Source organism: Colletotrichum godetiae (assembly GCF_030913485.1).
Source record: "Colletotrichum godetiae strain CBS 193.32 chromosome Unknown BDP55scaffold_3, whole genome shotgun sequence".
In the NCBI taxonomy this organism is placed as follows: Eukaryota; Fungi; Ascomycota; class Sordariomycetes; order Glomerellales; family Glomerellaceae; genus Colletotrichum; species Colletotrichum godetiae.
In genome coordinates, this window is record NW_026851251.1 from 1,794,466 (window position 1) to 1,806,552 (window position 12,087).

Genomic DNA, 12,087 nt, shown 5'->3' on the forward strand with positions numbered 1-12,087 from the left:
ATTTTTTGAGTCACTTCTACGCGTCTCCCCAATTGATCCAACAGCTTGGAATTCGCTCAAATCCTTTGACTAAACCAATTCAATCTCCATCAAGCCTGTCCCTCATACGAAGTCCATGGGTTGTTAAATCATAAACAGTGAGTGTCACAAGTTATCTGTCTCTCCGAGTAGTTGCCATAATGGGGCAGGAACGACCGAGAGCTCCTGCAGAAACTCATCGCGGGGTCACGGTGCGTGCCACACGGTACGTACAAGCCCCACCAGGCGACGCTTCACTCCAAAGGGGTATCTCCGGCCCGGATAAATACAGTGTGATGGTAGCTCTTTCCCGCCCAATCTACGTGCCTGCACTGTCCATTCGAACCCCACCGCGGCGCCTGGCTCCGTGTGCCCGTTCTTCGGCTGAACAGCCCCCTTGTCCAACTCAATTTTTCCTTCTCAGTAATAAAAGCTCCCCACCTCCCGAACCAAATCTCTTCGCCTTTCGCATTCTTCTCTTCAACATGCGCGGCACTCTCATCTTCGCGGGCTCCTCCTGCCCAGTTCTCACTAACCAGATATGTGAGAACTTGGGTATGGCTCCTGCTCAGGCGGAGCTTACCCAATTTTCCAATGTAAGCTGAAAGTGCGCATCGCTGGGCCGTTCGACCACCAAGGGCGGGGGAGACGCCGCGTTCTTGCTCACAAACTCCCATGATACAATCATGGGAGGAACAGCAGTCGTGGCCGCTCCCACTGCCTTGATTGGATCAATTCCAACTTTGTTTGGACTCCCTGTTGAGGCTGACCCGTCACACAAAAGGGCGAGACGAGCGTGCGAATCTTGACCAGCGTCCGCGAGAAGGATGTCTTTGTCGTCCAGTCCGGCAGCGCCAAGGTCAACGACACCATCATGGAGTTGTTGATCATGATCTCGGCCTGCAATGGCGGCTCGGCAAACAAGATCACTGGTAAGCTTTACATCCTCCCATGATCTTTCCCTATCGCTAACGCAATCGCTTCTCAGCTGTGCTTCCGTACTTCCCCTACAGTCGCCAGTCGAAGAAGAAGTCCCACCGGGGTGCGATCACAGCTAGGATGCTTGCCAATCTCCTCGGCGTGGCTGGCGTTAAGCACGTCATTACCGTCGACCTGCACGCCTCCCAGATGCAGGGCTTCTTCAAGTGCCCGGTTGACAATCTTCACGCCGAGCCACTCATTGCGAGATGGATTCGTCACAACGTGCCCAACTGGAAGGAGGCCGTTGTCGTTTCCAAGAACGCAGGCGGAACCAAGCGTGTAACATCGCTTGCGGACGCGTTGAAGCTCAACTTTGGCATGGTCACAACAGAGAAGAACCGGAAGGGAACGAATATGACATCGAGCATGATCATGCACCACCTGGACAATCTTGACCGTCAGCCCGTGTTGGAGACGACACGTGAGCCACCTATTGCGAGACCCTCTACACCTCCTGCTGCGCCTGGCCGGGCTGCCAGGATTAGAACCGACGCACACGGTTCTCCTCAGTTCACCAGCGCTCCTCGATCTCACCCTCGATCTATGGACGATCGGCCGACGACACCCACGCAGTCCAAGCCTGGTGACCGGTCGGTTGACGATGACGAGGAGAACGATGCAGAGTACGATGATCGTCGCGCTCAGGAGGTCACGCACGGACGATTGGTTCAGGGTCACATAGTGGATGACGACTATCCATCGCCCGCTGCATCGACCGTCAGTGGCAGCGTCCAGGGCGACGACCCCATGACAATGTCGCACGCCTCATCATTCTTCGCTCCCGAGCCCCATGCCTTGGGAGGTTCTGGAGACGCGGCCCCAGAGTCGGACGAAGAGGACGAGGTCTTGAAGGACCCCAAGGTCGAGCACATGATCACTCTGGTCGGCGATGTCAAGAACAGAACCGTCTTCATTGTTGACGATATGATCGACAAGCCCAACTCGTGGATCGCCGCAGCCGAGACGGTTGTCAAGAAGGGACGCGCCAAGAAGGTGTACTGCATGGCCACTCACGGCGTGTTTGGCGGCGACAGCCTCGATCAGCTGCAGGCATGCGAGTGCATCGATACCATTCTCGTGACCAACAGCTTCCCCATCCCCGAGGACCAGGCCAAGCGTTGCCCCAAGCTCGTCGTCCTGGATCTCTCCTTCCTCCTTGCCGAGGCGATCCGCCGTAACCATTACGGCGAATCAATCTCCCCTCTGTACCAACACATTCTGGACTGAAAAGGTATCCGGCGAGAGAGCGTGCAAAGGATTGTCTCGGTTACAATTCGCCTGGCACAGCTTCTTTTTCTGCTTTTTCCTATCTTGGACTGGCTCAAGGATTCTCTTTTTTTTATTGAGTTCCAGTTTGTGTGTGGCATACTACGGGGGAGACGGCATCTCAGCGCGGCGTTCTGGGCTAAACGGCAAGAGTGGAAAGGCCAAGATGGCGGCACCCAAAAACATTTGAGGCTTTGGTAGGTCTTGACAACATCAACACAAAGCATGGTCAGTATTAGACATGAATGATGAAAACTTTGATACCTTTTTCAACCGGGCCGCCATTTAATATGGCGTGTGCGCGTATTCCTTCACTGATATACCTCATTTTCATTTCCTCTCGATGGAAATGGGACAGACTTCTGTCCCATTCAACATCACCAGCGATGCTGTTTTCTGAACAGCCGGGGCTCAGTTCATCCCAGAACAAGTCTTGAACGGAGCGTTGGCAGATTAAATTTTCGACTCAAAGAAGATCCCTCTTCCGGTCGTCTTCATGACGGCCACAGCCTCCGGGACTGATGGGAGAGGGATAAGAGAAACCTTCGAACATCTCTTCAAGTAATTTCATGTGTATGTGTGGCATGTTTTTCGACCATAGTCGGCTTGTACCGGCTTTGTTCATTCAGCTTTGTTTTTGATAGTAATAATACAAATTCAAATCAACTTTCAAACTTTTTTTTTGCCTTTTACTTCGTGACGTCGTCCCATGAGCACATACTTTTTCTCTCTTCCTGTCCTACGTGACGCCCTAGGCGGGACTTCAGAACACTCAATCTCAGATTCATGCAACACATCTCAACACAGCAAAGCCCAACCTACTCAAACAATTCCCACCCGTGAATCTCGTCCAACAGCTGCAAATACGTGCTCTTCTCGCCCTCTTCCTTGACAGCCGCCACATCCTGGAGCAGCTCCTCGCCAAAGTTCCCGGAGCCAGCGGCCTTGATGATGCGCCACGCCCGGCGGAATTCGTCACGGATGGCGACGATGCCGTTATGCGTGACCGTGCGGGCGACGTTGTGATCTAGCTCAAAGGGATCTTCGATGGCAAAGAGGTAGCGGTGCCGGACTTCCTTGACTTCGCCATTCTTCTGCGCTGCCGCTGACAGTGCCGCTGACGCGCTGCTATCGGTGGTGTTCATGGTGCCGCTGGTGGTCGTCATCGTCGTTGGGGTAGGCGGGTCAATGGGTGATCTCAGGGTCATGTGTTGTCCCTGCAGTCCGGGGGGAGGACCGTCGGTGCTGGGGGAGTTGACGGCGGCGTTTGCGTTGGGGCGGTACTCGATGACCGTCTTGGCGCCCGTCCAGCCCTTTTCCGTCTTGGAGAGCAGGCCGCCCGGGGACCGGATGCTGAGGACATCGCGGCCCCAGTCGTAGCCCCGGCCTGGGTATGTGCTCATGGAGCCGTTTTGGGCGTAGTACTCGAAGAAGCCGCGGAGGAGCTGGCCAACAGAATCACGGTTGCCGTTTAGCTGGTTCATCTGCGCGAGGCGGAGGATCTCGGCCTCGTCGCGCCAGAAGCCGACGAAACGGCCGCGGCAGATGATATTCTCGTCGAGTAGCGCCGGAGAGTTGGGGGGCAGGCCTTCGGGGGGAGGGGGTGGCGGACCGAGGGCTTGGAGGTTGGGGCAGACGAAGGGCTGGACTACGTTGACGAGATAGTGTAGCATCATCAGGACGTAGCCGTAGCTGCTGAGGGTGCCGCGGTAGGGGGTGTTTACGCCGCGGACTTTGGCCCAGTGTTTGACGAAGAGGACGAGCGGACGGACGCGGGGGTCGGTGTGGGAGTAGCAGCGGAGGAGGAGGGTGTTATGCAGCGCGAGGTGGGCGGCGAAGTTGATATCGCATTGGACGCCGACGCCGTTCTTGGGGAACTCGAGCTTGTCGCGGTAGGGGTCGCGGGGTTGGTTGATTGTCATTTTGGCCGGGTCCTTGAGGTCGCGCATGCGCTTGATGGTCTCCATGTTTTGCTTGGTGACGGGGATGACGAAGTCGTACTGGGGGTCGTGGGCGATGCTCTTCCGCATGGGACCGCGGAGGATCGAGATGTATTCTCTTATGTTGTTCTCGATGCTCGGGTCGTACAGGCGCTGGTCGACGGCCTTTTCGAGTTCGAGGGCGAGTTGCAGACTCTTGTGGCGGCGGGCGACAGTGAGCAGGCTGAGTGGTTGGTTGGTGGTGTCGATGAAATCGCGTACGCTCTTGCGAGTGGTGCTTGGCCAGATGCCGGCTGCGTATCTGTCAATGGTGAGTTGTCTGGCGGCCGCCGCTTCAGGATCGCCCCGGGGGCGGAGGTGCGCGAGGATCTTGAGGGTTCTCGCGTGATACCCGGAAGCTGCTTCAAACTGGCTCTGTTCGAGAGTGAGCAGCTGCGCGATGGGGAGCTTTTTGAGCTTCTCCAGGTGCAGTTGCAGATGCTTGCTGTACGTGAGTGGCTCGACGCCAAAGTGCGGCTGGTTCTGGAGAGTCTTCCAAGAGGCGATCAGATTCCGAGTTGCATCATCGGTGTCGTCTATGCTCCCGCTTTCAGCTTCTCTCTCGCAAAGCATAACGATCCTCTCGCCTTCCATCTGAGCATACACGCCAGCCAGGGATCGGTAGTTGGGAGCATTGGGAAGTGTCTTGAAAGATAGAGACACGTAGTTGTTCGAGAGTCTTCTTCTCAGCGGCACTTCGCAGAGGCCTTTCAGAAACGCCTCGCAAACATTGTTGAGTAAGTCGTAGTCCTCCTCTACCAGCTCGCGACAGTTGGAGAGAGTGATATCTCGACCTCCCAACCTTCTCAATGTCCGCTTCGCCGCATTGTAGTAAGCGGACAGAGACTGGTTCTCAGGCTGATAAATGGCCGGCACTCTGGGCTCGTTTGAACTGGAGCCTGTGGGTGACAACCCGTCCGTCTTCGGGTTGTTTGGGTCGTCAATCGTTTCATCCGTCAATTCCTTGATGTGAGTATCACCCGTCTCATCGTCGTCTGCGGCATCCGCATGATCGGGATCCACGATGCCCTTCTCCCACTTTTCACGCTCCTCCAGAAGAGCCTTGAGAAGCTTTGCGGGAGGATTCTGACAGAGTTTGATGATTGGTACTCTTGTGCGGGTCAGTAGGCGTGCGCCGAGACCGATTTCGAGGAAAGCCTTCTCGATGAGTCTGGGTATCGCGGAGCCCGACTCATCCGGTTGAGGGGTAGAAAGAGGCGAGACCAGACCAAGATCCATATCTGAGGCTTTCGTTGCGAATCCAGAAGACAGGCTGCCGAAGCATTTGAGTTGCACAGACGGTGGGGGAAAGTTTTCTAGACCGTTTTGTGTTGCCTCATATTCGGCAACTGCGGCCTGGCAAACTTGTTCAATTTTGACTCGAAAGGCTTCCTTCTCGGCAATCTCTCCTCTTTCGATCTCTGCGCCAGCAACAAGAGTGCTGCAGAGGCTTTCCAGGTAGGAGGCCTGGTTTTCCAGCTCCTCGGGCCGGACTGGATGGTGTTGGCCACGGGGGCTATAGAGCTGACCATGGTTGTTACGTGGAAAGCGCGGTGAACCGTGCTCTTGTTGACCACTTGCGTTCTGGTCATGCTGGTATCGGTCAGAGTTGGCGAGAAGTCGGTGTCCGTTCTGTCTGGGAGAGCGAGGTGACATGCCGCCTGCAAGGTGAGCCGGTCTATGGTGCAGGTCTGGGTTATGATACGTCTTGACGGGTCGCCCATGAGACGGGAATCTGGGGTGCTCATGAGGGTAAGAAGGAGAAGGCCAGCCTGCTTGGGTTCGTAAAACCTCGGTGGGCGGGGAGGGGCGAGTGTCAATGGGAATGGACAGCTGAGCATTCATCTGTCGTCTCTGCGCCTGGTTGAGTCGCTTTCTGCCCACTTTGGGCGAAGGTGGCTTTCCATTGACCCCAGCCGAAGCTCCGGGAAGGTCTCTCTGGGGCTGAAGAAGATCGTTTGGTCCGTTCATCGGAATCCCATCGCCAGGAAAGTGCGCGCTCGTTCGCGGGGCATCTTGGACCTGAGGCTGGCCGGTAGCTGGGGTACCATTCGTGAGAATCATGTTTCGTAGTTGATCCTCGAGTCCGTTGGTCTGAGAGCTAGCAAACTGGCCCACGCCGGAGTTTCTGGCGTTGTTATTCATAGTGCTGGTTGCTTGAAGGCCTTGTCATGCGGTGGAATGACTTGAACACAGCTTAAGAAAGGGCGAGGCTACTGTGAGAGTTGATGAGAAGGATGCCACTGAAAATAGGCGCAAAGCACTTACCTGGTCAGACACGTCCGGGACGCATGGTTTGGACAGTCAAATGCGGAGGATTGAAGGGATTGGAGGTCTTGTTGGTAGATAAGAAGACGAGTGCGAGTGTTGTGATTGGAAAACTTGTACTTAGTTTCCGATTGGCGATCACCTCATTCATGTAGGCAAGGTGGTGTAAATGGAACTTCAAGTGAAGTGGAGGTTGCCCGTACGTGGGGAAGGAGGTACATTCCGGAGTGAGGGGCTACAGTCTCATATCTGCGACGCACTGTACGTAAGCGGTGGATAAAAGCCAGTCCCTCACTGTACAGAAACTGCCCACTGCGGACTGTGATACATCCCAAGCAAGGTACCTACCTCTACCTCTATGTGGATAGCTAAAACGAAGAAATTGTGGAATGAATTGGACGCCTACTATTTATCTGACATATTTCATGACCTTCCATGGCTTTATAATGTCATTGATTGGCTTCTCCTATTCTTCTCTTTAGAGCCTCAAGTTTGAACCCCCTTTCTCAAGGTGCCATCGTGCCTCTTGCCTTTTGTACCTATTGCCTGGGTTTGTACAGATATACATGGGCAAGTCAAGGGCGCGCATACTGATACCAACTGATGCTGTCGCGGCTGAACGTCCTATTAATAGACAGTGGAAGACAGCCATTGACTAGTGCTTCTCGTGAGGGGCACTCTGCATCCATCGAAAATGGACTGTTTGAAAGGCAAGCTAGATATTTTGTTCATCGGTAAGGTATCCGTACAGTTACCCGTCACACCATCCCGATGACGTCCTACCTTGGTGAGGCTCGCCCTTTCCAGATGCGGTTCCATAGCCGCTGGCGAATTATGAGGCACTGTGAATGACCCGCCCAGTCGCCCAGGAAAAGTACCTGGCAGGATGGGCTTATTCCTTGTTAACTTCTTGGCTGTGAATGTACCGCACACTGAACTTTTGCCGGCAGGGTACATTTGAGCCCGTAACTAAGGTACCTCACCTTAACACGGCTACTGGACTGCCCAGCTTTTCTGCAAGCTCTCCAAGCTGCCTACCTTAGGCAAGTGCGCCTGATTTCTGAGCGCGCCTTCCAATCGTCCTTTCCCGCATGCACCTCATCGTCCATGCTCTTTGTCATCACCTCGACCTCTTCATCTTCGCCAATTCATCCGTACTTGTCAATTCGCGAGTACATAACCGCCGACCGAGCTAGTCCTCGAGACTTTTTGGCAAGCATTGATATTCAACTCTCCGTCGCATCACTGAGTCTACGGTCACCGGTGATTCTCTCTTGCGCCGCGGCCCTAAGCAACCGGGCAAGCCTCATTTCTGCCTACAGTTCCGACTGCCTCGTGCCTGACAGAGACTGCTTAACGAAGGACAAACAAGGTCTCGCTCACTATAATCGTCCCGAAACAAACGACCGCAGGAAGCACTTTCGAATCTTGCGCGCCCGCCGACAGCATGAGCGCGCCGCCACCAGGCCTGCCCAACGGCCAAAACCCGAATGGCCTACCAGGACAGCCTGGACAGCCTCGTCCTCCTCCGATCAAGCGACGACCTAAAGGCGATCCCCTTGTTGCCCGCAAGCGACCCGGAGCTCCACGACCGGCTGCCTCGCGTCCTCCTCCAGGCTCGTTGCAAACCGCCTCAGGCGCTCGACCATCTCCCAGTGGAACAGGCCACCACGGCCTTCAGCGACCCGAAACCGAAGAGGATATCAGAGCGAAGAGAGCGGCAAACGGGGGCTGGCTCGACCCCGCGCCCCAGAATGTAAGGGAATTCAAGATCGTCACGACCAAGAAGGCGTTGAAAGATGGTGTCAGGCATCACGTCATGAAACTCTCTTCCGCCAAGGCCGAGCTCGAAAAGAACGGCATTGATCCCACAAATCAAGAAGAATTCACCAGGCCCGTCACCCTTCAGCGGCGCGATCCACGACAACCGCCTCCCGGACGTGAAGTCAAGCACGAAGAACCCGAGCCACAACCGGTTGATGAGAAGGAAGCCGAGCGTTTGGCACAACTCAAGGCCGATCGTGAGGCTGTTCGAGCCGTGGAACTCGCCAAGAGTGCTCCCAGTCTTAAGGACCCTAGTCTTGATAAAAAGCCCAAGCCAAAGGAGAAGGAGAAGGATGTCCAGTTCCACCGTCAGCCTCGGTCGGAGAAAGAAAAGAAGCAGCAGGGACTGCGGTACGAGGAGGCGCTGCCTTGGCACTTGGAGGACGCAGACGGCAAGAATGTCTGGGTCGGATCTTATGTCGCGCCTCTTTCTGAGACCACCGTCTGCTTCGTTGCTACTAGAGATGGCAAATTCGCGGCGATACCTCTGGAAAAATGGTACAAATTCACTGCGAAGCCCCACTTCAATACCATGAGGCTCGAAGAAGCTGAAGCTTTGATGAGCAAAAAGACAGACATTGGTCGATGGTACATGCGTGACAAGCAAAAGAAGAGCGAGCAAGATGAATGGGAGGCTACTAGACACGCCCTATATGGCCCTGCGAGAATCAAGACGGAGAGCAGCACCTTCAGAGGTTCTTCTCGGGAAGAAAAGCAGGACCATGACGAGATTGACATGGAAGGCGACGAGTTCCAGGACGACGACGAGAATCCCGGCTTAGACGTGGATAACGATGAAGATACCAAGGAGGCCACCGATCGCATCCGACGCGATCAAATGGGCGCCAATCTGTTTGGCGAGGCCGATGAGCGCAGAGTAGAAAAGGAGTTGAACGAGATGAGGAAGGCCGAGGAAGAGCGCCGCAAAGAGGGGAAGCGAACTACCAAGGCTCTCATCAAGAGAGAAAAGGAGACTATCTACCAATCAGATTCAAGTGGCTACGATCCCTTTGAGTCCTCATCGGTAAGATGCGCAGAGTCGCCATCAGCCTATGACTTGACTAACCACATCCACAGAGCGAAGATGATTCCGATGAGGAAAAGAAGAAGGAAGAGGAGAAGGACAAGGACAACAAGGATGAAGAGAACAAGGACAAGGACGGGGACGCGAAGGACAAGACTGCCTCAGGCGTGTCTTCCAAGGGTAACACCACCCCGTCTGGCCGACAGAAACATACCGATGCCCTTAAGAAGGGCAAGTCTCTGAAGCGTCCTGGCTCTCCAAACTTGTCCGAATCTAGTGGCAACGAGTCCTCTCGGAAGAAGCTGAAGAAGCACGCCGCGGCTTCCGTCCATCAGAGCCGTTCGTCTACGCCTTCGGGTGGCCTGAAGAGCCACCTAAAGGGTGCCATGAGCGACGGCGAGGCAACTGGCGGAGAGATGTCAGATGGCCAGCTGAGGAAGAAGAAGATCAAACTCGTTGGTAGCGGAGCAAGAGGCACTCCAGTCGGCTCGAGGGCCGGTAGTCCTGTCCCCGCAGCATCCGGTAAGCAAGCGGACTGTCCTCCACCCTCGTCAGAGCATATGCTAACATAATTGATAGGCTCCAAGCCTGGCTCACCAGTTCCCGAGGGATCGCCCGCGCCCCGTGGTCCCATTCAGGCTCACGAGATTGTTGACGCCCTTCCCGAGCTCCCTGGCGGTATCAGCATTGGTAATCTCATGAGGAGGTTCCAGGGACGCATCGGCGATGGACCTGGCCAGATGGATCGCAAGGAATGGATCAAACTCGTCAAGGAGAATTGTGCCTACGGATCCGACAAGATTCTTCGTCGCAGACCTTAGGCTAGAAAGACATTATTGCAGATAATGCTAGCGAGGAATCCATCATTAGGGTGGAATCCGTGAATCCGGAGCTACCCGCTGACGGGTTGCCCATAACAGGGAAGTTTGGATTTTCACACTGACGCTTCATAATTGTGTTGGGCACCGCCTGTTTTCGAGTCTTATGTATGTGGCTCGGGTAAGGCAGATCGACTTTTGAGATACTCGCTGAAAGCCGCGAAGTTACTTTTTCAGTAAGTGGCATAGAGAGTACGACCTGGCATTGGTAGCTTGGCTGCACATAGCCCAGGCGACTAGAGTATCCTTTGCCCTACGTAGTTTATATTTCACCATCCTGATGAAGCACAATGCCGGCTAGTCTCGAATGGATATATCGTCCTCACATTGAGCTCTACAGGCTTTGGGTTCAACGCCATTTTTGATCATGGTTGAGATCTGGAAAGGTCGCAAACGAAAATAGTAAGGGGTACTCAATGTTGTAATTCTTCGTTGAAATTCGATGCCTGGACCAAAGTAAACCGGGGGCATCTCAGACCGATCATTCGTCCATCTGCCAGGCGTAGTCGAGTCCCTTATTCCGCTCCTTGCGATTAATCGCCTTGAACCGTTCCCCTTCGAACCCATTACTCCTATCGACGCCGTCCCACCTGTACCCCGGCTTGATACCATACCGATTCGGCGGCGCAGCACCAGCATACACCGGCCGCCTCTTGCCCTTCTTACCCTTTGCCCCCGCACCACCACCGCCCGTCTTCTCGCTCAAAAACTGCGCCATGGGATCATTCCACCTCTCCTGCTCCTTGAGCTCGTTATTCATCTCCACATCATCCGCCGTCCTCGCAAACGTCATGAGCTTAGCATCCTCCAGCGCCTCCCTGCGCTTCCTTGCATTCTCGAGTTGCACATCGCCCTTCGGCGCCAACTTGGCCTGCCGTTCTTTTTCTTCCGCCTCGAGCGCTAGTTTTCGCGCTTCGGCGCGCTTCATGGAGACGTCGACGCGTCGGCCCGTGGCGTCGCGGTAGACTGTCTCTTCTTCCTTGCCGTGTTTTCGGAGTTTGGCGAATTCGGCTTCTTCGGCTTGTTGGCGGCGACGGAGTTGTGCTGAGACGGCAGCAGCGGATTGGAGGCCTGCGTGGGTGCCGTCGCTCATTTTCACCACGTCGCGAGCCTCTCCTTCAATTATGGGCATTTCGTCGTCTGCGGTCCCGGCTGCTGCGTTTTCTGCTGCTGTTGAGGCGAGGATTGCGTTTGCTGCTGCTGCGCTGTCGTCGTCGTCATCGCCGCCATTGTTGCCAGCGCTGCCTTGCGATTTTGACGAAGCGGCGGCGGCGACCGTCTTCCAATTTGATTTCTTTGTCCTTCTGAATTCTGCCGAGGTGCCTGATACGAGGGACGGTCCTGATTCTGCGTCGTCGTCTTGTGCGTTGGAGTTGCCCCAGCCGGCGTCGTCGTCGTCGTCTGCGATGATGAGGCCTTGGGTTTCAGTGGCTTGCTTGCGCTTGCGCTTCTTGGTTGGTTTCGGATCTGCTACTAGGTAGCGTGTTGCGAGATATGAAGAGAGGTCGGAAGGCATGGTGATCGGAGGGTGCCTCTATGGGGCGCGAGGACGTTAAGAATGGATGTCGTTTGAGGTGGTTTTGGTGGTGAATGATGAGAGCTTCAATAATAATTCGAGATACCTTATTCAAGGTAAGCTAGGACTGAGTGAGGTACCGACGTCGTTGCACATCAAAAAAGATGCACGGACCTTGATGGACGAGGACCAAAAAAGCAGGGGCCGCGGACCGACAAGGATCCCCCCCCACTTTCCCCCGTTCCTTCCACGAATGGACGTGCATGTGACGGGCGCTAGTTACTTATCGGAGGGTCGAGTGGTCTCTCAGTCTCTCTTCCATTGCGCGAATGG

At 54.9% G+C, this 12,087-nt stretch overlaps 4 protein-coding genes across 4 annotated transcripts; 2 read left to right on the plus strand and 2 right to left on the minus strand.

The window, feature by feature from the left end:
• Positions 1 to 503: 503 nt before the first annotated feature.
• BDP55DRAFT_626818 (ribose-phosphate diphosphokinase) lies at positions 504 to 2,226 on the plus strand (the record flags this gene model as incomplete). Its single annotated transcript, XM_060571674.1, has 3 exons — positions 504 to 614; positions 803 to 950; positions 1,007 to 2,226. 3 exons carry the CDS (start codon positions 504 to 506, stop codon positions 2,224 to 2,226), a joined length of 1,479 nt encoding a protein of 492 aa, XP_060435925.1.
• Positions 2,227 to 2,946: 720 nt separating this feature from the next.
• BDP55DRAFT_710791 (uncharacterized protein) lies at positions 2,947 to 6,671 on the minus strand. The gene is made up of 2 exons (XM_060578164.1): positions 6,513 to 6,671; positions 2,947 to 6,460 (listed from the first exon to the last, which is right to left on the minus strand). The coding sequence occupies exon 2, from the start codon at positions 6,387 to 6,389 to the stop codon at positions 3,084 to 3,086; it is 3,306 nt and encodes a 1,101-aa protein (XP_060435926.1). The 5' UTR covers positions 6,390 to 6,460; positions 6,513 to 6,671; the 3' UTR covers positions 2,947 to 3,083.
• Positions 6,672 to 7,959: 1,288 nt separating this feature from the next.
• Positions 7,960 to 10,181, plus strand: BDP55DRAFT_723764 (uncharacterized protein; the record flags this gene model as incomplete). Its single annotated transcript, XM_060578790.1, has 3 exons — positions 7,960 to 9,360; positions 9,414 to 9,882; positions 9,940 to 10,181. 3 exons carry the CDS (start codon positions 7,960 to 7,962, stop codon positions 10,179 to 10,181), a joined length of 2,112 nt encoding a protein of 703 aa, XP_060435927.1.
• A 269-nt stretch (positions 10,182 to 10,450) lies between these two features.
• BDP55DRAFT_217874 (Pre-mRNA-splicing factor of RES complex-domain-containing protein) lies at positions 10,451 to 12,082 on the minus strand. Its single transcript, XM_060566050.1, has one exon. The coding sequence runs from the start codon at positions 11,752 to 11,754 to the stop codon at positions 10,720 to 10,722; it is 1,035 nt and encodes a 344-aa protein (XP_060435928.1). The 5' UTR covers positions 11,755 to 12,082; the 3' UTR covers positions 10,451 to 10,719.
• Positions 12,083 to 12,087: the final 5 nt, after the last annotated feature.

Bases quoted from the DNA above. Each gene is read 5' to 3' on its own strand.
- BDP55DRAFT_710791 (XM_060578164.1), bottom strand. From the start codon at position 6,389: ATGAATAACAACGCCAGAAACTCCGGCGTGGGCCAGTTTGCTAGCTCT.
- BDP55DRAFT_217874 (XM_060566050.1), bottom strand. From the start codon at position 11,754: ATGCCTTCCGACCTCTCTTCATATCTCGCAACACGCTACCTAGTAGCA.